This window comes from Acinonyx jubatus, chromosome D2 (genome assembly GCF_027475565.1).
Source record: "Acinonyx jubatus isolate Ajub_Pintada_27869175 chromosome D2, VMU_Ajub_asm_v1.0, whole genome shotgun sequence".
NCBI classification, from domain to species: Eukaryota; Metazoa; Chordata; class Mammalia; order Carnivora; family Felidae; genus Acinonyx; species Acinonyx jubatus.
Genome location: NC_069393.1, coordinates 4,647,935 through 4,671,143, shown reverse-complemented (window position 1 = coordinate 4,671,143; position 23,209 = coordinate 4,647,935). Strand labels below are relative to the sequence as shown.

Genomic DNA, 23,209 nt, shown 5'->3' with positions numbered 1-23,209 from the left:
GCCGAAGTCAGACGCTTAACCAACTGACCCACCCAAGTGCCCCTGGGCAGAGGCCACTTTTAATGTGAGAGATAACGCATGCATCCGTTTTATCACCTGGACATATCTGAACTCACTTGGATGAAGAGCCCACGCCGTGCACCAACCTTCTTGGCAGCACTCCAAGAACACAGACACCTGACACAATCGCGCTCCAGCTGGACACAGCGTGTCACGCCCAACCCCAGGCCCTTTGTTCCAGAAAGCAGCGAATCGTATCAAAGCCAGAGATGATCTCTACGTGCTTTGGAAACGCAGTCGGACCCCACCCTGCCCAGGACTCGGACACCATTTGGTCCAGTCTGGCCCCTGCTTTGTGCAGGTCCTCACTCTTCAGTCCCGCTTCCAGCCCCCAACGTGGTGTCTCCAGTGCTAGAATCTGCAGACCAGAAGGCTCACAGCCCCTAGGTGCAGAAAACAAATGCTTCGTTCTACCCCCATTATATTAAAAGTATGGTTCTGGAGCCCCTGGGTGGCTCATTCGGTAAGCGTCCGACTTCGGCTCAGGTCATGATCTCACGTTTGTGAGTTCGAGCCTTGCGTCGGGCTCTGTGCTGACAGCTCGGAGCCTGGAGCCTGCTTCGGATTCTGTGTCTTCCTCTCTCTCTGCTCCTCCCCCGCTCACACTCTGTCTCTCTCTCAAAAATAAATAAACCTTAAAAAAATTTTTTTTAAAGTATGGTTCTAAGGACTAAATTTACTTTGTTTTCTAATTTAAATTTACAAGCTGGTGGACTGCAAGTTTTCAAATGAACATCCACTTTGCACCTGCAATTATCTGAACTGAAAGTCACGGAGAGGATGGTGTTCAAAATCACAGCCAGCAGTAAGTTGGCTGGACTATCTGGAGTCAGTAAAAGCGTGGGAATTTAAGCAAGGAGAGACCCTCCAACCTTATAGTTTGGACTACTGTCTTCATAAAAACTCACAATTAACGGAGACAAAACTTCTAAGTGAGCCAACTATGCTTTACCTTTCTTCTACCTCCTTTGTTATCTTCTGGGAGAAAACTGGGAAGTAGGAAAATAATGGTACAGAGAGAGGGTAATACACAAAGCCCCGGTTATTTTCACCATGGCCTTAGTGTCCTTGTCATTACAGAGCCAAAACCTGTGGTCTTCTCTGAGCATATACTTGTTCAGAAATCCCAGCGCCCTAAAGCAGGATGTACATAGATGAGTTGAATCTGCAGCATTCCCACAGACAGGGGAAACGCGATGTGCGTCTATTTACAAACATCAAACTGCGCAAAACAAACGGGCTATGTTTAAAAGTGGCCCTGCTGTTCAGGACTTCAATGGAACAACAATGACAAGGACAACAAAAGAACCACAGCCACAGGTCCTACAGGGGTCACCATCCTCCATAAACAGCCTGATTCGCCCAGTGACCCATATCTCTATAGGGAGGAATCCCCATCCCCAACAACCACCTTTTACAAAAAGATTTTTCAGGTGAGGTGTACACAATACGGCAAAGCACCCAACGACTTTTTACTTACACACAGCCTGCCGTCCAGACTACCTCCAGAACATTATCACCATACCAGAAAGACGGCTCCCTCCATAGCCCCTTCCCAGCCCCCACACCCTGCATGTAACCACTCTTCTGGCTTTTAGCACCACAGACTAGTTGTGCCAATCTGTGACCTTTAGATGGATGGAATCACAGAGTACGTCGGAGGGCATTCTCTCTTGCAAAGCTCACAGACTTCAGCAGGACCCTGAGAACCACGCACGAGCACTGTGGTATACTGTGAATGGACGATTCGCCATTCCCCATGCCAGCCCTCTAACATCTGGAGTTTGCTGGGGGCAGCGGGGGGGGGGGGGGGGATGCTTTATACCTCTTTCTGCTGAGAAAGAAAACCAAAAGTCCAACCGTGGCTAGCTTTGCCCGAAGACAGCAAAGTTACGACCTGCTGTGACAACAGACAGGAATGGCCGAGTCCCTCCCCACGTGACACTTGAGAAGATGCTCCCGGGGACAGCTCTGTGCATCGGAACCTGCGTGAGATAAAGCTCTCCACGTCTGGGGGTGCGAGGCACTCCCCTTGTCAACCGTTCTCAAAGGGGCAACTCCCAAAAGCCGGTCCCGTCAACAGCCTTTCAAACTTTCCCCACTTCTATTCTTACCCTCCCTTCCAAGAACAGCTGCAGGCCAGAGTTAGTCTATGGAAACCACGTCCACAGAGCTCCTCACCACAAAGACCCACTGAGCTCTCAGGTGGCTGCAACGATGACACAATTTCTTTTTCAAGGAACATATTCAAAGCCCCATAACCATCTTATGGCAACAACAGAACCAGGGTCGAGTCTCCAGGGCGCTCCCTCTGCTCCCTCAAAGATGTAACCTGAAGACAGGTGCTCCTGGGGCTCAGAAGCAGTCCTTAGATTCTTTAAGGATTTCACTGGAAATCCAGATTGCCGTTTCTCTTCTTTTCAGGGTTTAGAAATGCAAACACTAAGTTGGCCGTGTTTTAGCGTTCAACAGAATTAATCAGGGAAGATTTAGTCAGGATATTTTTGGTCAGTGGAGTCAAAGATATAAGGGGAAAAGAGTGGCGGAATCAAAAAAGAAACTGGTTAATCCGTGCGTTTCCCTCTCCAGTGACTCAGAAGCAGAGAATCAAGTTGCAGGCTCTGCCGACTACATACGGCAGAGGTGGTTCGACCGGGCTAATTTTCTAGGTAGGACACAAGTTCGGCTAGCCTCCTAATTTTTCTTTTTACCTCTAAACATTCATTCGTAGAGTAGATGAGTTCCTCAGATGTCGCAGGTAAATCTTAGACTCGTTAAAATGTCATGTTGCTAGGGATTCGGGAGGTAATCTAGCCAAATGCCTTCACTGCACACAAAAGGTGAGGGATGGCCAGGCCGGGTGAGGGACCTGGTCAATAATAACCCAGTTAGGAAATGGCCGAGCCAAAACCAAAATTCAGGTACAGGCTTCTGCCTGATTCGGTTTCTCTACCCTTGTTGAGCGATCACTTTATCGGCCTATTCTCCGCCACTTTCGGTACATGAGGATGAAGGCAAGGTGCTGGTGAGGCTGCACCTAGGGGTTCAATCAGGGAAGGATTTGCTTTTCCATCGGCATGACTGCTGAAGGCATTCAGTTCCTGGTGGCTGTTGGACTGAGAGCTTCAGTCTTTTGCTGGCTGTTGGCTGGGTACCTCCCTCGACTATAAAAAGCCACCCACAGCTCTTTGCCACAGAGGCCTCCCAACATGACCACTGTTTCACTGAGGTGGACGAGGGACAGAGCAGATCTCGAGTGAGTGTTCTGTCTACTGCAGCCCTGAACCTCCACTTCTGGGCGTATAGCTCACAGACGTGAGCGCTGATATTCATCTGGGGCAACTACAAAACGTTCGCAGCCGCTTTACAAAGTAGCTGTCGTCTCTCCTCCTTTGGGTTTAGCACCTCCCACACATGATTCTCGCGAGAACAGTCTGAAATTCAAACCCCACTCCTGCCTTCCTGCTGCTCGATACCACTTTCTCTGACCTTGCATATACTTTATTCTGAAACCAATCAATCATTTCCACTCCCAGCGTGGTAAATACTTCCTCTTTCACACAGTGTAGTGTCTGTGCTTTTTTTTTTTTTTAAACATTTATTTATGTTTGAGAGACAGAGAGAGACAGAGCATGAGCAGGGAAGGAGTAGAGAGACAGAGGGAGACACAGAATCAGAAGGAGGCTCCAGGCTCTGAGCTGTCAGCACAGAGCCCAATGTGGGGCTCGAACCCACAGACCGAGAGATCATGACCAAAGCCAAAGTTGGCTGCTTAACCGACTGAGCCCCCTGCCCCGGTGCCCCAATATCTTTCCCTCTTTCAACAAAGGAACCCTCACAACTCATCAGACTGCCTCCGATACTCATGTATTTACCTTGAGGCAAAAGTCGTATTATCCCTGTGTGGTCTGTTCATTATTCTGTGCCTTCATTTCTCTATCCACAAACAGTGATAATAATGCCCTCCTAGGGGCCCCCTGAGGGGAACTCTGCCAGGAATAGCAAATGGCAACTCTTCATCGTCTATAGCGTGCCTGCTGAGTGATGGGAACCAGGAAACTCTCTTTCTCTCTTGCCACCACAGTGCCCTTCTCCAGGTAGTAGTTGATAGAGCAATTTTGGGGGGACCATCTCTCAAAAAAAAATGGCCTTCCCTCTATGGCCTCACCCTAATCCCTGGGAGCCAAGAGGAAAGACAGAGTTGGTCAGGAGAGATGTACGATACAACAGGAGATGAGATGCCGGAGTTCTGGAGACGCGGCACTGGAACACAGTCTATACTGCAGGCCAACTGATCCATGGAAAACAGCCTGTTTCGCAGACTCTAATGCAAATTCAAGCACATTTTTATTTCACAGGGTACAAAGTTAAAAGCATTTAGAGACATGGGCTAGAAATCTAAGTCTCTGAAAAAAACAGGTGTCCTTCAACAAAAGAACCCTGGAACCTGAGACATGTCCCACATGGCAAAGAGCATGTCTTTTTTTTTTTTTTTTTTTAATTAAACACCACTTAAGGTCTGACCGACATACGTAAGGCTGTACGTATTTAACATATACAACCTGAGGAATGTGGAGATGGGTACACACCCACAAAACCATCACCACATTCCTGTCATAAACTTGTCCGGGCAATGAGCAGGTCTGAGGGACGGGGACGTGGCCGGAGGTGGTGAAGGGAAATCAAGACAAACGCAGCCTCAGTGCCTCACTCCATTCGGGCTGCCATGACAGACTCCCACGACTGAGTGGCCTAGAAATAACACAAATGTTATCTCTCACTGTCTAGAGGCCGGGAGTCTGAGAGCAGGTGCCAAGGTGGCTGGGATCTGGTGAGAGACCTTTTCTGCGTTGGAATCTGCCAAACTCTCGTATCCTCACATGGCACAAAGAGAGCCAGCTGACTCTCTGCTCTCTTCTTAAAAAGGCACTAATCCCATTCGTGAGGCCCCCCCCGCTTCGTGAACTCACCACCTTCCAGCGGCCCCCACCTCTCCCTACACGATCACACCGGGGGCTAGGATTTCCACCTGCGAACCGGGTGGGGGACACGAACGCTTAGACCACAACGCTTAGGCTGGGTCCCACCTGGAAGGTGGTACTGAATATGCTGAGTGTGGCCGGAAGCCAGCTCTATGCTGCCTTCAAGTGAAGAACCTCCAGCCTCCACCTCCAGCCTCCCTGAGACAACCTGTCAAATTTCACACGCTCCTCCCTACTTCGTGGCCAAAGTCTGACGTGATAACTCTAAACCAACTCATTTAGGCCTGACCTATGCTATGCCATTGGCTGGAACGATGGCATTTTTTATTTTGAAAATGTTTGCATTGATCGGAAGGTTGGGAAGACAGTCCAATGAATACACATGGATCTATTATTCCGATTCACCAAATATTAAAATTTTTGCCCCATTTTGTTCACCTGTCATCACACCTACCTGTCCATCCTTGTTTTTGTTGAACTACATGAAAGTAGTTTACAGACTACAAGTACATTACAGACATAATGACACTTTATGCCTAAATACTTTGTTATCTCTTAAGATTCAGGACATTTTCCTATATAACCACATGAATATTGTTAAGCCCAAGAAAAGTAACAGTATTCCACAAAATAAACAGAAGACCTTCAAATTTCCCTGACTGCCTCCAAAAGCTTTTATAATTATGCGTGGTACTGTAACATATAACAAGAAATATACACCAAACCAAAAAACAGATTCTTAACTACACAGAACTGATGGTCACCAGAGACCAAGGGATGGGGAGGGGAGAAATGGGGAAATGGGTAAACGGGTTAAGAGTACCCTTAATCGTGATGGGCACTGAGTAACGTACAGAACTGTGGATCACTATATTGTCCATCAAAAACTCACACTGTATGTTAACTATACTGGAATTATAAAAAATTTTTTTAAAAAAGATGACCTATATTTGGTTTTCATTGCCATTTCTGGCACAGAGCTCCTAAGACCCTTGGAATTTCCTACATGATAAGAGCAACAAAGGTGAAATGAGTCTCTTCTGTGGTTCATTCCTAAGTAGCCCTTTTCAGCTGAGTTTATAGTCATGAGGTGACTTCTGGAACTTCTGAGGATGGGGGCTGGCTGCCAGGGGAACCCACCCTGTGAAAAGAGGGTTGGATCTTTCAGGGGCACCTGGGTGGCTCAGTCAGTTGAGTGCCTGACTCCTGATTTTGGCTCAGGCCATAATCTCATAGTTTGTGAGTTCGAGCCCTGCATCATGCTCTGCATGGACACTGTGGGGCCTGCTTGAGATTCTGTCTCTCCTTCTGTCTTCGGCCCTCCCTTGCTCACACTCACATGCTCTCTTTCTCTCTCTTTCAAAATAAACAAATAAACTTTAAAAAAAAAAAAAAAAGAGGGTTGGAACTTTCAGTCCCACCCTCTGACCTCCAGGGAAGGGAAAGGGGATGGAGGGTGAATCAAGCACCAATGGCCAATGATTTAATCAACTCTGCCTATGTCATGGGGCCTCCATACAAACCCAAGAGGAGGGAGCTGGAGCTTGGAGAGCCTCCAGGTGGGCAGACACGGAGACGTGCTGGGAGGGTGGTGCCCCCAGAGAGGGCACGGAAGCTCCATGCCCCTTCCCACAATACCTTGCCCTGTGCATCTTTCCCTCGGGGCTGTTAAGTTACATCCTCCTATGACACACTGATAATCTAATAAGTCAACTATTTTGCTGAGTTCTGTGAGCCACTCTAACAAATGACTCAAACCCAAGGAGGGAGCTGTGGGAACCTCCAAATTCCAGCCAGTAGATCAGAAGCACCAGTAATAAGGGGATTTGTTGGACATGGGGGCGGTCTCGTAGAACTGAGTCTTTCGCCTGTGGGGCCTGACGCTGCCTCCACGTACATAATAACATCAGCATCGAGTTAAACCTCAAGACACCCAGCTGGTGCTGCAGGAGTGTTTGGCGTGGAAAAAAATCACATAGTTGGGTGACCGGAAATGTCAAAAGTAAAGTACTCTCCCTAGAGTCGTGTGTATGGCACAAAGGAAAATGGTTCTGTGATTTTTCTTTAGACTATGTTTCTCCCAAAGCAATCCAGACACCTCTAGATAGAAAGTAAGGCGGTCCCAGTGTAGTGTGCTGGCCTTGAGACAAGAGATCACCAGAGCATCACCATTATCTTGTCACCTCCCAGCTTCCTATTAGATATGAGGTGGCCAAGATCCTCAGTCGCCTAAGTCACATCCCTCACCTACAGGAGCCGCGTCAACCTAAAAGCCGTAGAGAAATCTAGAACCCTAGGCACTGATCCGAATACCTCTAGGCCACGTGCTGACCATCAGGGATCATCAGTTCCCAGGACACACGGCCTTCGGCCGGTGCTCAGACCCCACGTGCTCAGCATAAAGAAAAGGTGGGGATCGAGCAACAAGGCAAGCGAGAGAGGCAGAAGTGAGCGCACAATGCCTCCAACAACCTGTGTCCTACATTTTAGCTCAACCACCTCCCCGAGTCTTAGATTCATCCACACAAGAGGAAGTGGCTCCAGACCTGAACGCAAGAAACTGCTGTCCAGACTCCAGATCCTAACTTGCGTTCTCGACATTATGGAAAGTAACGGTCGCGGTCATCGGGACGTGTTGATTTTTTATTAACGAACAAAAGCAGAGCTGGCCTTCAGCAACAGCACTCCCTTCACAGCTATATGAACTGGGCGGCGTCGGGACTCTTCAGCCTAACAGCCAGGAGAAGAAGCCAGAGAAGCGGATTTCTACGGACGTGGGAATTTCCTCCTTTAGGCACCGGAAAGAAGTGTTCTTTCAGGCAGAATGCACAGCAGCGCGGGAACGCAATCCCAGCTCTTCTGAATTCCAGGCCACTGTATTCCTGCTAGGCCCCTAGTCAGAGGAAGAAGAACGGCCCGTGTCTCAGGCCAGCTTCCTTTAGCACCGGAAAGAACCAGAATGTCCGAAGCATAAAACATTAGGGGGGAAATGTGCCGGCTTTGTGGCCTAATCTCAATAACCCAGCAGAAAATCCTTGTTGTTGCAGGATTTCAAGAAAGAGGGGAAAAAATGTTTAATGGCTGGGACACATTAAATACATGAATTAGAATTCTGATTACGGCCGCAGAGCTCACAATTCCAAACGAACAGAAAAAGAAGTTCGCTGCGGCTCAGGACCTTCCCGTTGCTGATTACGGTGCCCTATGATAAAATATACAATATCATGTACGCAGTACAGATCTTAGTGTAAGGCTGCTCAATGTTGATCCCACATACCCCAAGGTATTTCGCTAGCGAAACACCAGAGAAACATGTAGCGCACCTGTGAGATGGCCCCAACACAAGGAATGTGTGGGACTTTACGAATTGTCTTATCTCTCCACTACGTAATTTTCTAGAAAACAGTAACTACACCGTGTATGTATGTTTACCTTAGAAGTGAATACATCTGCTGCCCTTTGGAAGCAGTGAACTGTTTGATGTCTGGATGGATGGATGGATGGATGGATGATGAATGGTCGGGTGGATGGATAAATACACATTCATGGTTGGTTCTATTGTTTGATCTGTTTCCAAATCATTCACAAATAGACCCTATCATAAAGCAGTGTTTGACATTCTATGCAGTGATTTTCTGAAGGCCCTGCCTGGCCATGGGCTTCTCGAGAGAGAGTATGATGGCGGTGGGGTCTAGTTGCAAAGGGATCCTTCCTCTACCTCCAGCCACCACACTGAAAAGTCCTCAGTGACTTTTAGAATTTTTAGAACAAATTCTAACTATGTAACTTTATTCACATGTAACTTTGAGAGCATACCCACTGCATAAAATCACATAAATATACAAAAGATTTTGTATGTTACGTATTTAATCAAACAGAATGCTGACTTAAAAGAGTTTGGATGGATTGGGGCGCCTGGGTGGCTCAGTCGGTTGAGCGTTCGACTTCGGCTCAGGTCATGATCTCACAGTTCGTGGCTTTGAGCCCCGTGTTGGGCTCTGGGCTGACAGCTCAGAGCTTGGAGCCTGCTTTGGATTCCGTGTCTCCCTCTCTCCCTCTGCCCCTCTCCACTCATGCTCTGTCTCTCTCTCTGCCTCTCAAAAATAAACGTAATAAAAAAAAATTTTTTTAAAGAGTTTGGATGAATCCTTGAGTTCTGCCACTCTGGATTACAGCATTTAAATGGTCTTCAAACTATTTTATTCTTTTCTGAAAACAAAATGCACAGAGATGGAGACTTCCGAGTCCTGCCTAGGGTAACGCACAGCGGCATATGCACTCTCCGTGCAAAGTGTTCCTTAAACTCCCACACGCGCATGGCACGAGAACACTCCAGAAAACCCAAGTGTTTCACACCAGAATCATAATTATATTCATTTTTTAAGAGGGCATCTTCATATATGTTCATTGAGTATGAACAGACTCGATTTACGAAAAGAAAAATAAGGAAGCCAAGTCCACGTTCATCAAGAAGCATCTTGCTTCTGACCCCTTCAGATAAAACTGTGAGGACGTGCCTGAATTTTGATTACGCAACGTTGTTACAAAGTAGACGGTGAAAAGGGATGAAAGTAATTTCCTGATAGACTCTTATCTAGGCAAGTAAGGTAGATGACACACAGCAGACTGACAAGGAGAAAATATGAATGTCACAGAAAACATCTGTCAAAAGTTGAAAAGTGCTCTGAGAAATTCACTGAATCTCTCAGTCTCAGGAACCCATGACACATACACTCTGCCCTTCCATACTGCAAATCACCTGGGAGGGGCAACTCATTCCCTGTGATTTCGAATGCTGTCATAAGTGAAGGCTACCTCAAGCTGCCTAAGGGAAAAGCGTGTGCCCGTGTCCTGGGCAATTGTTCAAGGTCTTGTCACCATCATGAACTGAAAGAATTTACCAGATTCCAAATTGTGCAAAGTTCCCTTCTAGGCTCTGCAATAAGATAAGGAAACACAACTGGCCTATTACTCTATTGATCGACGCACACTCACTGCTGAATTAAAAGACATCACGTAAGGAAAAAAAACAACAAACTAAACCAAATCTGCTTCACCCTTACCACAGGGTAAGTAAATACCTAATCCAGCTGGGGTTACTGAGTGCCTGCCTCTTTCTGAGTCTTTCCAGTGACGAAGGCTCCATAATCTTTTTGATCTCAGCAGTCAGAACATGATTTCTTATTTCCAATGGGAAATTCTTTGGTATGTATACCCTTGTTTTGCCCTACATGAGCCTGAGCAAAAGTCACTGAGAAATATTATTCAGACGGGGGTCTGCAGCTGTGCAGAACAAAACCAGAAAAAAACAGCTTCTGTTCACTCAACAGGAAGGGGCTGTGGCGTTGCCACAGTGGCATCTCCTGGAGCTCAGAGGACAAGCTGCATGGCGACCTTGACCTTGCAGGGAAAGAGGACCCAGCATGGAGCCCTGAAAACTACCCCGGGTCCCTCTGGGCTCCTTTGCACACCTGCCTAATTCTTCTGTGCAGACCGGATTTCTCTGGCTCTTGGGCCACACAGAAGCCAGAAGAGCTCCTCCATAGCATTTCCCCCACGTGAAAGACCACCCCAAACTAGGTCACAAGCTCCTGATTTTAACGTCGAATTCCAGGAGGGAGATACTAAGTATGTGTCAAGAGTCCATGCCAGTCTAACCTGTGGTGCCCAGGAGACAGCTGATGCCAAGTCTGGCTTAAGAGCCTACCTAGAGGGTGTGATGCTGGGCACGTAGGGGTGTCATGGCGAGCTGGGAAGACATTCCCCATGGTCTCAGCTCCCATCGTTCTCACCAAGCCATGTCACGGGCCTGTTTTACCTCTCCCTCCCCCAATACTTTATTCTTGCTAGTAGCAAGAATTTTCAAACCCCACTGACCCATTTCTCTTCTCCCCTGGGCTCTGTTCATTTTTTCCGTATCATTTTGAACACGGGCTTGTCGAAACCACACTAAGCGCTCTGATAGGGCACCGGCTAACGTAGCTGTAGGAGTGGGAATGCCTGTCAGTGTTTTCAGCTGGGTCAAGGTGAAGACCCAGGAGACGAGCACTGGGAGGCTCAGTTCTTGACGTAGGAAGGCATTCAGAAGTGCTGTGTGCGGGGTAACTCTGGAAGACGCCACAGACACGTAGACGCGTAGCAGCCACGTGTGCATACGTGTGACCTTTCATTAATACGTTTAACAAATGTTTACCGCAACATGTGCCAGAGATGCTCTGCGATCGGGGGATAGAGTCACCCCTGTCCTGTGTGCAGCGAGCCATGCTGAGGACAGGGGACGCGGCCCAGAGCCCCGCCCTCACAGAGCTCCCCGTCTGTAAGTTTCAGCCCCACACCTGAACCTGCCATGACAACACACGAGAAGTGACAGCACCGTGCGGCCCCCTGGCAAGGACACCTCACCCGATCTAGATGGTCAGGGAGGCTCCCTGGAAGAAGTGGGTGGCACTCAGCCGGGGACCTGGCTGGGGAAGGTGACAGGCGTCAGGGCCCCTCCTGATGACACACACCGGACTGAAGAAGCAGAAGGGACCAGAGTCGGTTTCTGCTCGCAGACCGACTTCATCCGTTGCGTGTCCTAGCGGCTACGCTCCAGGCAGGCTGAGTCACCTTCTAGAAACAGCGTGTGCGCATTTCTGTGCGTATACATGCCTCTGCATGGAAGGCACACCTCCCCTCCATCCAGCTCCTGCGGCTCATTCCCCCTCCAGCTTCTGAACTGTACTCACCCCTGCGGGGAAGGGCTCTCCGTGCACCCCCGAGCCAGTCTTCACGGTACGTCGGCCTGGCCTCGGGCTTCCCTCTCCCTCGACTCTGGGAGATCTGGGGGCGAGGACTGTGTCACTCACCCCTAGATCCTGGCACACACCAAGTGCTCAGAAAGTCTGCAGGATGAATCCACAAAAATAAAGGATTGTGTACAGGTGCCAGGCAAAGGGCCGGAAGCCACATATGCATTCCTGCACCTACCCCTCAGGACAACCCTCGGGGAGGAGTGGCAGTCTCCCCCATTTTAGAGGCAAGAAAACGGAGGCTCACGGAGGTGACTGACAGTGCTTGCTCCTACAGAGGGATGAAGCTTCCGGGGATCCATTTCGTCTGCGTCTCCTGCCAACGGGAGACCCTGAGGCTGCCCCCACCCTCACTCAGGGGCTACGCCACGAATGAGCAGCCTTAGCAACACCCAGTAAAACGCTGAACAGAGCACAATGGCTCAACCACATGTGTATTAATTTTTTAAGGCAACTGACCTCAATTTTTCCAGCTGCTCAGGGAAAGGACAAATGTTGAGTTACCCCTGGTGTTTTAGATTCGGAACCTTGTAAACAGAACCAGGATCCACTTCGGAAGAATAGGGAGAGATCTCCTTGCCCAGATCTCTTTTAAAACCCGGAGGACTCTGCTCCCTTGGAGGGGAGACTTCACAACCAGACGCAAAAGGGGCATAACCCCCGTCCCTGATCTGAGCCTACTGTGGGGGGGGGGGGGCGCTCTGCTTCCCTAGGAGACCACAGTTCTGCATCGTGATTCTTCCGAATCTCAGGAAACCATTTACCAAACTGCAAACATGTATTCACATTCAGGAATAAGACAGGCTGTCTGAGACATCAGGCAATGTGATTTACGCTCTCTGCTCACTCCAGCCCGCCCCTGCCACCTCCAACTTTTTTTTTTCCCCTTCAAAATCTTTTCAATCTAGGATTTCATGCGCCCAGCTCCATTCTAGAATAAACGTTTACAACCAAATTATAAATCTCTCACAAGTGGGTCATTTTTGAATTGCTGACCTGACCTTTCCTATTTCGGGAGGCCCGAACAGAAGGTGCTCCCCATGAATTCAATTATACTATGAGCCGCCGTTCAAGTTATCACTGGCAACGACGTCAGCGACCTGGATGCACAGTCCAGGCGGAAATGGCACAGAGAGTAGAAAAGATGGCCTTTCTCCGCCCACCACTCCCCCTTCCTTCACACGAACCCTCTCCGACATTTTTAACCTGGAGGATCCCTTAACACGAGACTGCCTTCTTACCAGGAGTTATTCAGGGCCCTCTTTCTCAGCATGAACTATAAAACCTTCACCCATAGTTTTCCTCAGTCATCCTCAGGCTCCTGGCGGAACCTCAACTCGCCAACTGCAGGCCGGAGTGGGCTGGACACAGGAGGGTCACCTGGGACTAGCCCACCCTCTGCCCTACAAACAACCGAAAACGAAACTCATCGGCATTGTTTCCAAAACCACCTCATTTTAGCACCATGTAATATTAACGAATCTACTCAAGAGACGGCTGTGCCTCATTTTAAGCAATAAACGTGGCCATCCCCGCCCCCAGCCCTGCACCCAAAAGCTACTCCTAAAAAGTTTCTTTACTAGGAAAATGTTCAAGAGTTCACTGTTTGAAACCACCCATTAAGGGGGCGCCTGGGTGGCTCCGTCGGTGAAGCGTCCAACTTCAGCTCCGGTCATGATCTCACGTTCCGAGAGTTCGAGCCCCGCGTCGGGCTCTGTGCTGACAGCACGGAGCCTGGAGTCCGCTTCGGATTCTGTCTCCTTCTCTCTCTGCACCTCCCCCACTTGCACTTTGTCTCTCTCTCTCTCACACAAATAAATATTTTAAAAAATTAATAATTAAACAAAAAAAGAAACCACCCATTAGCAAAACCTAAAGTACAACATCCCTGTGCACTGTAAACAGTGCACCCATCTCCTAACAGCAGGTGTCTGTCGCCCTGTGCTCCCTGACAAAGGTCCATCTGGGTACATCTGTGCAGTGAGCCTCCTTTCTCGTCACTAATCTCTGTGCTCTGGAATTTCATAAATGCTCCCAAGAAATTTGCTAAATGAGTGAATGTAAATAAGGAGTAAACGAAAGTAAGCATTGAGGATGCTCCTTCATCCAGGATCTCCAAAGGTTGTTACTTCAACCATCTCTGGGCCAAAATGCCACCGGTCCCCACTGCCTCAGACGCCTAGGCCTGACTACCACTCTGCTGATGGCTTCTTCCCGATTTTTGTCCCCTGCCCCGCCAAAGTGGTGTCTACACCAGAGAGATGAGAAAGCAAGGGGGCAACCCAGGACGTTCCACTTGGTCATTTCTCTCCTGCTGTGACACAAGGTGGGAGGGGAAAGGAAGTCATTGAAAGCAATGATGCTCCTTGTGCTGAATTCGAAAGCACTTTCTAGAAGGTATCAATTTATGGTGAATGGGACAGAATCACGTCAGCTGAGAAAGCAACAGGCTCTTTCAGAAGGATAGAAGTTTATTCTATCCTTATAGGTGGTCCAGGAGGAAGGAAGACAGGAGGTCAGGAATTCAGAGGTCAGGCCTTTCAGGGTCAACAGTAGAGCCCCTTGGAGGACACATTTCTCATTACATTATAAGGGCTTCCTATCCAAAGGCACACGCCCAGGGGACCTCTGGCATCGTCTGGAAACATTTCTGGCGGTCACGATGCAGGGGATGGTGGGGGAGTGCCAGAGGCCAAGGATGCTGCTAGGCACCCCACGATGGACAGGACAGCCCCCCACAATAAAGAATTACTCGGTACAAAATGTTGATGGTGCTGAGGTTGAGGAACCCTGGGCTACACCAAAGCCTGCCATCAGCAATTCCGGTCTAGTCTATGGTTTGGAAAGCCAAGGACGCAGTTAGGGTGGCAGCACAGGGCAGGAGTGAGGCAATTCCAAACAGACAGGAAGGCAGCATAAAGAATTCAAGGCCCTGAATCACTACAGAGATACATTCGAAGGTTCTCTCCTGGAGGTCAGCATCTCAGGCGGCATTCATTCATTCACTCACTCACTCACTCACCAAACTTTTACTGAGCAACTTCTGTGAACCACCCGCTCTCTGGGCTCTGGATACACTCACAGCCAGGAACCCGAGGAATCACCACAAACACTGCCCAGCGGTTTGGTTCAGAAACATGGAATGTGGAATGTGCTCAGAGGACTTTAGCCACTGAGAAGAGGTGCGTGACCCATCCTGGCTGCTGGTTTCTTATTTAATTCTCAGCTGACTGTTCCACACACACCATCCCTCTCAGACCCAGGGGCCTTGGGGAGTTTTTAAAAACAATTCCTTATAAAAAGTCCCTCGTCTGCCATGAAACGTGTTCATCTCACTGACTGGACAGAAAGTACGAGAGGCACCTAGGTGGCTCAGTTGGTTAAGCGACCGAATTCAGCTCAGGTCATGATCTCACGGTTTGTGAGTTCGAGCCGCACATCGGGCTCTGTGCTGACAGCTCGGAGCCTGAAGCCTGCTTCAGATTCTGTGTCTCCCTCTCTCTCTGCCCCTTCCCTGCTCGCATTCTCTCTCAAAAATATATAAACGTTAAAAAAAATTTTCTTTTATAAAGAAAATACCGAGCAAGGGTCGTTGCTACACTATTTACAATCACCTCACTTATCTTAGCCACCCAAAACAAAGACTAAAAGTGGAGAAGGTAGGAACGAATACCTGGTCATGCCAATCACGTCTGCTGCTACAAAGCTGGCCGGCTAACTCGTTAGTCCCTCTCAAACAGTCAGAAACTCTCAGCGCAGCTCCTTCCAGAAACTCTCAGCGCAGACACAGATGAGCCACCTTGAAAGATGGCAGACAGGTAGCACAGCAATACCAAGGTGCCCAGGATAAGGCTCACCGCAGCCCACAGCTTGTTCTGCACACCGTGAGCATAACATGTATTTTGTGATCATCATGTCTCCCAGTGTGCTGAGAGTGATTATTAACCAAGAAACTGAAGAAATGATCCCAACCTACAGATAAGCCTCTTCATTTTTCTTTCTGCTCAGGATAGAAATAACACACAGCCCAAGGGCTCCCCTAAAACATCTCTGACTATATTAATAAAACATGAGCTTCTCTAAATTTAAACCTAGAATCTAATTAATTCGTCAAAATGTCAGTTGTCACCTAAAGCCTTTTAGGAGAAAGGGACTAGACTGGAATAAAGAGGAAGCTCCACGGCAATAAAAAGAGTTGAATGAGCCGAGTGTAGTCACTCATGGTGATCGCTGTCGCCTTGTTTGTTAATATTACGCCTTCCACAAAGCCTCACGGAGAGGGGATTTAAGAATCCATTCATTCTCCATACGGCCTGTCCCCTGTCTTAATTATAAAGCGTGTCCGTACGAAACACAGTCATCACTGCTGTGGCTCCCTGTCTGTCCCCGAAGTCAGGAACCCCGGTGAAAACGTCTACAAAGCACATGGGGCCAGTCACAAATAAAATGACAATGATAAATCTGTGGACGACTTTAGGGGCTAGATGACCCCACGAAGGTTGTTAAATGGCACCACCGTCTTTCTTTATCAAGAAAGCAGAGAACAGAAGAAACAGGAAGTTCCTGATAGGAATTTAGCGAGCAGAAAGAGGAGCTGAGCCTCCTAGTTCTATCATGGTTTCCAAAGGTTTGCAATCTTGTAGCACTGTTTCATCCTATGCCCAGGATTCTCCAGCTGAAAAGAGAACTTGGTCCCTTGTCTTCCTTCTGTGATCCAAAGACAATCTACCAGCTACAATTGTAGCGGCAGAAGCAGGAGACCGCAGGAAACACAGATAACCTTTTAAAGGTTTATGCAGTGTTAAAAGCAATCACCACAGTCCTTTACAAACAAGTAAGGGCATGAAAACAAAACATGAAAATCCTAGGTTTCTGCCTGCAAATAACTTAAAAGTAACCAGCTTATTGCTAGCATACTGCTGACGTTCGGCTTGAGAGTCAAGGGTTTTAGGAGAAAACGAGCCGTATTTTTAGAGCTGAACATGATTAATTTACAGAAGCCTGATTTTTTTTTCCTAAGGACCAATAAAGTATGTTCCAATTTCAAGCAATGAAGGGGAAAAACATATCTCAGAATCATTAGGCTGTTAGCCTTTACTACAAACCGAATGAAGCAAACTCCTTTCTTGACTGAAGTGGTAAAGGGCAATGTTTCTGCCCGAGGACAGTGATGGAACCGCCTGATCACGGTTCTCAGAGGCATCTGGAGTGGCTTCCAGCCAACTTCTCCCTCCCAGGTGGAAGCCATGCCCACCAAATCGGCCCCACTCGCGCAGCTACTATCCATACAACCGATCCCAGCGTTGCCAAAGGTATCAGCTGGGGCCCACTGGCCAAGAAAACTTTCAGCTGCTGCACCTGGCACCAACCACTGATCTCTCGGGGACCAAATGCCATCATCTAGAATGATCCAGACAGAACCCCTACACCGAGGACGGGTAAAGACCTGAGGCAAAGGGAGCGCAGGGGTCTGAAATGAAGGCCCAAGAATCGTCCTCCAGCATCAGGGCCCAGGAGACAAAGGGAAGAGTGAAAACCCAGGCCCATTAAGTCTGCAGTCTCCGAACCAGCTGAGCCCGGCTGGGCGCGGGTGCCACTTTGGGATCCGCAGGAGAGCCACACAAGTGCAGTGCACACTGAGTTTCCCATCTGCCTCCCTAATGCGACGCCTCCAGAGCAAGGGGATGCGAAGGGAGAAGCCGTGTGGGAAGGGGAGGGGGCGTAAGAGAACGATCAGAATTTCCCAAAGGTCCCGGAGAACTCTGTCTCCAGGTCTCTCCAAAAAGTTGCAAAGCCCGGTCTGTATCTCCGGGCAGGGCGGCGGGGGAGGGGGGGGGGGGCGGCAGGACGCGTCGCCTCGTGTGCTCCCCAGCCGCCGCGAGGAGGGCAGGGGGCACGGACCGGCGGACGAGGGAGTCTTACTTTTGTAGCTCGCCGCCCAGGGCTGGTAGCCGTAGTAGCCGGTGATGCGCAGGATCCGCTCCTCGATGGACGTGAGCCCCACGGGCCCGCTGGTGAGGTCCTCCACGGAGCGCGACCATTTCAGATCCTCCTTGATAGCCTCGTCCACCACCAGGTACTTGAGCTGCCGGAGCTGGGGGCTGATGTCGGACAGTCTCCGGGGGCTGACGTCCGGTGACCTCCTCATGCCACTGCGGCCGCGCGCGGGCAGGTGGGCGAGGGAGGAGGTGGGGAGAGAAGGGGAGGGGGGATGCCGGTGAGGAGCCGATCCGAGGGCGAGCAAGGGCGCCGCAGGGGCAGGTGCCGCCGCAGGGCCGCCGCTCGTGCCCCGCCCGCCTCGCACCCCGGCAACCCCGGCAGCCTCGGCGTCGGGTCCCGTCTCCCGCGCCGGCCCCGGGCGCCCCGGGGCGGCGCAGATCGGGGCGAACGGTGAGGGAGAGGACGCCCGAAACTTCCCGAGCAGCCTCGCCGCGCGCCGCCCCTCCCCGAGCCCCAGGCTGCAAAGGGCCGCCCGCCCCCAAGCCCGGGCGCTACTCACACGGCGATGCTCTTGCCCCTGGGTGCGCCGCCGGGAAACTCTCGGATCCCCATGGGCACCGGCAGCGTGGGGCCGGGCGCGCCCAGACTTGAGGCGGAGGGGCCGCGGCCCCGGGGAGGTGGGCGCGCTGCCCGCCGAGGGTCCGCGCGGCGCCCGCCGCCCCGCGCCGCCCGTGCGCGCCCGCGCCCGCCGTCCCCGAGCGCCTCCGCGGCGTGTGCGGCGCGACACGGGCGCGGCGGCTCACCCGGCTCCGGCCGGTCCGCGGCGCTCGCTGCAGGCGGCCGGCGGCCGCGGCGGGCCCGGGCCCCCTCCGCCTGTCGCCGTCGCCCCGGCACACGGCGGGCGCGGGAGCCGCGGACCCCGAGCGAGCGCCGGGAGCTTGCGTGCGCTCTCGAGGCACCCGGGCGGCGGGATGCGCCCGGCCCGGGAGCGGCGCGGCCAGGCGGGGGCGCTCCTGCGCCCCCTTCCCGCCCGCCGGGGTGTGCGCGGGGTTCCGGAGCCGACCCCGGCCTCCGCGCTCCGCCCGGCAGCCTCGGGCTGGGGCGCGCTCGTCCTCCCCTCTCCCTCCCCTCTCCCGTGACTTGTGGGCTCCCCCCCGCTCCCCCTTCCCTGCCCCGGTTCGCGCCCGCCAACCGCTCCCGGTCTCCTTTCCCTCGTCCTAAAACACCAGGCAAACTACTTGGAAAAACAAGAGACCCGGCTCCGTCTCCACAAAGACCACGCTGGGGATGCCAAAGAAATAAATAGCATTTCCCAAGCGAGACCGAGGCGCAGGTGAGATGACTTACGACGCTGCGGGGTTAGTTCAGGCCGGCCTGGCCCTCAGAGAGCTTGTGTTCTCCTCGGTGACGGTGACGCAATTCCTAAACCCCTGCTCTCTCCACGGATTTTTCCATGTTCCTTCGTCTCTGTCCGTTTTTCTGTCGGCCGGTCATTCTCTTCCGAACACATCACTTTCCATAATGTCAGTTTTCTGTTTATAAAACATAGGTTCATCGGGGCAAAGTGAGAAAATACAGAAATGTGTAAAGAAAATTCGCATCCAGCCAACCAGGTCCCCCCATGTCAAATACATTCGCACAAAATCAGAATCAGATTATATACACTACTTATTGTGCCGTGTTTTATATTAAAATTATATTGTGTCTCAGCAAACTAGGAAGAGAGGGGGAACTTGCTTAAATTAATAAAGGACATCTACAAATACCTACAGCTAACATGGTACTTCATGGAAAGAAACTAGAAGCTTCCTCGCTAAGATCAGGAGCAAGGCAAGGATGTCTGTCTCTTCGCACTCCTTTTCGATATCTACTGCAAATCCTAGCTCATGCAATTTGATAAGAAAAGGACATTAAAACGTGCATCTATTGGGAAGGAGGAAATAAAATTGTCTTTGTTCACAGGTGACATGATCATCTATATAGAAAACTTCAAAAGTCGACCAAAAATTAAACTGAAACAAATATTGGTTATAGCAAGGTTGAATGATACAAGATTAATGTACAAAAGTCAATCAACTTCCTATATATCAATAAGGAACAAATGGAATTTGATAGTTATAATACCACCTACATTGGCACACGGAATAAAGAAGTGCTTTTTCATGAGGAAGGTTACAAAGCTCTGATGAAAGAAATCAAAGAAGGCCTAAATAAAAGATAGCCCGTGTCCATCACTGGGAATACTCAATGTTATATCGGTTCTTTCCAACTTGATGTACAGATTCTAAGTAACCCCAATCAGTCTCTCAGTAAGTTATGTTGTGGCTGTTAGCAAAATGATTCTAAACTTTATATGGAGAGGCAAAAGACCCAGACTAGCCAACAAAATACTGGAGAAGAACAAAGTTGGAGGGCTGAGGCAAAGGGATAAGTAGGACAACATACAGAGCTCAGAAACACTCACTTTGCCAAGTGATCTTTGAGGAAAAGGCCACGTCAATTTCATGGAGCAAGGTCAGTGTTCTCAAAGGATGCGGGGACAACTGGACATCCACATGAAAAACAATGATCATAAGCCTAAATATAAATTGGAAAATCATAAAATTCTTAGAAGACAACATCAGAGAAGATCCAGACAGCCTTTGGGTTTGGTGATGACTTTTTAAATACAAAATCAAAGGCATTATCCATGAAAAAAAATGTTAATAATTTAGACCTCATTAAAATTAAAAACTGCTCTCCAAAACACACTGTCGAGAGAATGAGATGACAAGTCACAGACAGGCAGAAAATATGTGCAAAATACATATCATATGAAGGGTTATTATCCCAAATAAGAACACTTAAAAGTCAACAATAAGAAAGTGAACAACCTAGGGGCACCTGGGTGGCTCAGTCTGTTGGGCATCCAGCTTCAGCTCCGGTCATGATCTCACAGCTCATGGATTTGATCCCCGCGTCAGGCTGCTGTGCTGACAGCTCAGAGCCTGGAGCCTCCTTCAGATTCTGTGTCTCCCTCTCTCTCTCTCTCTGCCCCTGCCCCCCCCCTCAAAAATGAAAATAAAAACATTTTTAAAAAATCAAAACAAAAAAGAAAGAAAATGAACGACCCAATTTGAAAATTGGCAAAATATCTGAACAGACATGTCACCAGAGATGATACACAGATGGCCAACAAGCTTATGAAATGATGCTCAACATCCATATGTCATTGCAGAATTACAGTTTAAAACAATGAGTGAGGGGCGCCTGGGTGGCTCAGTCAGTAAGCGTCTGACTCTTCATTTTTGGCTCAGGTCATGATCCCAGCGTTGTGGGATCAAGCCCTGTGTTGGGCTCTGTGCTGTGCATGGAAGCCTGCTTGGGATTCTCTCTCTCTCTCTCTCTCTCTCTCTCTCTCTCTCTCTCTCTCTCTCTCCCTCTGCCCCTCTCCCCAGCTCACTCTCTCTCAAAAAAAAAGAGTGAGATAATACTTCATACCTACGACAGTGGACACAGTCCAAAACTCTGACACCCCCAAATGCTGATGAGTATGTGGAACAGTAGGAACTCTCATTCACTGATGGCAGAAATGCAAAATGGCACAGCCATTTTGGAAGACAGTTTTGCAGTTTCTTATGAAACCAAATATACTCCCACCAAAAGATCCAGCAGTCACACACTTTGGTGTATTTCTAAATTAGACTGAAAATATATGTCCACCCAAAACCTGCACACAAATATTTACAGCATATTTATTAACAATTGCCAAAGCACGGAAACAACCAAGAAGACCCCCAGTAGGCAAACACTGTGATACATCGGTACAATGGTGGATTATTCGGTGATAAAAATTAATGAACTATCAAGTCATGAGAGGACAGGAGGAACCTTAAATGTATATTGTCAAGTGAAAGAAACCTCTCTGAAAGGTGATATTCTGTATGATTCCAACCATACGACGCTGTAGAAGAGGCAAAACTATGGAGACACTAAAACGATCAGTGGTTACCAGAGGTTCCTGGTGTGGAGAGTGGTAGTGGGAGGGAGAGGAGGAGGAATGAATGGGTGAGCACAGGAGATTTTTTATGTCAGTGAAACTATTCTGTATGATACTACAATGGCGGATGAGTATCATTATACGTTTGTCAAAATCCATAGGTTGGATCCATAGGTCCATAGGTTGGATCCATAGGTCCACAAGAGTGAACCCTAATATAAATTATAGACTTTGGCAAAAAATGATGTGTCAGTGTTGGTTCATTGGTTGAAAGAAGCACACTACAATCATGCAGGATGTTGATGTTGGTGGGGAGGCTATATGTATATGTGGGGGTTGGAGGTAGTTGAAAACTCTCCGTACTTCCACCTCAATTTTGTTGTGAACCTAAAATGGCCCTAAAAGATAGTCTATTTATTTAAAAAACTTATGCAGCTTTCCAGGGTCACAATATTCCCCTAAAATATTACTTTTAATATATATATTATTCTTATGGCTGTTATCATAAAAACAACAAAGCCATTATAAATAAAAATACCAGGAAATACTTAGGTATATAAATAAAAATTAATATCCTCCATAATTGTACATAATTTTTAACCTTTCTTTTGTGAGAGCCTTAGGAACATGTTTCCTCTCTCTCCCTCTCTCTCTCCCTCCCTCTCTCTCTCCCTCCGTCCCTCTTTCTCTCCCTCCCTCCTTCTTTCTCTCCCTCCCTCCCTCTCTCTCCCCGCCCCCCCCCACCGTATGAGTATGTGTGTTAAGTTCTCTTCTTAATCCCTTCCGAGACTGTAGAACAAGTCTTTATTTCTTACATCTGAAGTATCTCATCTTCAGCAAGACTTGGACTGCCATGAAAAACACTTCACCTGGTGTTTCTAGAGCATCCTCAGAGGACCGCCTGAAGTCAAAGCCACTCAAGATCGTTGTTTACAAATGCTGAACTCAGAGTCACTTCTCAGTGTGGGCATGGGAACCCTCCACCTCACTGACTTCCCCAGGGGGACGCGGTTGGCACGCTGTTTGAGAGAACAGTGTAAACAATGACTGAAGTTTCGTGAACTCAGAATCCCCCACCTTGCTTTTACAGACACATTGAAGGTCTAGGCATAGTTAGAAGACGACAGAGGCCACTCCCCCCTTTAATTATCACATTCTGGCGCCTGTAATTCTAGGCAAGGTCTTTAACATTTTTGAGCCTCCGTTCCCATTATCTGTATGAAAGAGATGACCCTGGTGAGCTTGTGGTGAAGACAGAAAACGAGTTAATACATGTCAAGTACCTAGCACGTGACCAGGGCCAGGACTTCAGAGACATGAGCTTTATTATTAGCAATGGGGCTCCAAGTTGAAGCATTTTCTTTGACAGCCACATCAAACTGCTGACTCATATCCAGGTTCATGTTGCCTAAAATCTCTACGTCATGTTACATACACAGTTGCTAAGCTCCACCCTG

General features: G+C 49.1%; 1 protein-coding gene across 2 annotated transcripts in view; it reads right to left on the bottom strand.

Moving 5' to 3' along the window:
- SLC35F3 (solute carrier family 35 member F3) overlaps positions 1-18,473 on the bottom strand; it is a 394,811-nt gene extending 376,338 nt beyond the window's left edge. For both annotated transcript variants that reach the window (XM_027047018.2, XM_053207914.1), the window contains exons 1-2: positions 18,333-18,473; positions 17,756-17,985 (exon numbers count right to left, since the gene is read on the bottom strand). In XM_027047018.2, the coding sequence (XP_026902819.1) occupies positions 17,756-17,985; positions 18,333-18,385 (283 nt within the window). In that variant the 5' untranslated portion in view covers positions 18,386-18,473. The remainder of the gene's footprint in view (positions 1-17,755; positions 17,986-18,332) is intronic.
- Between the last annotated feature and the right edge of the window lie 4,736 nt (positions 18,474-23,209).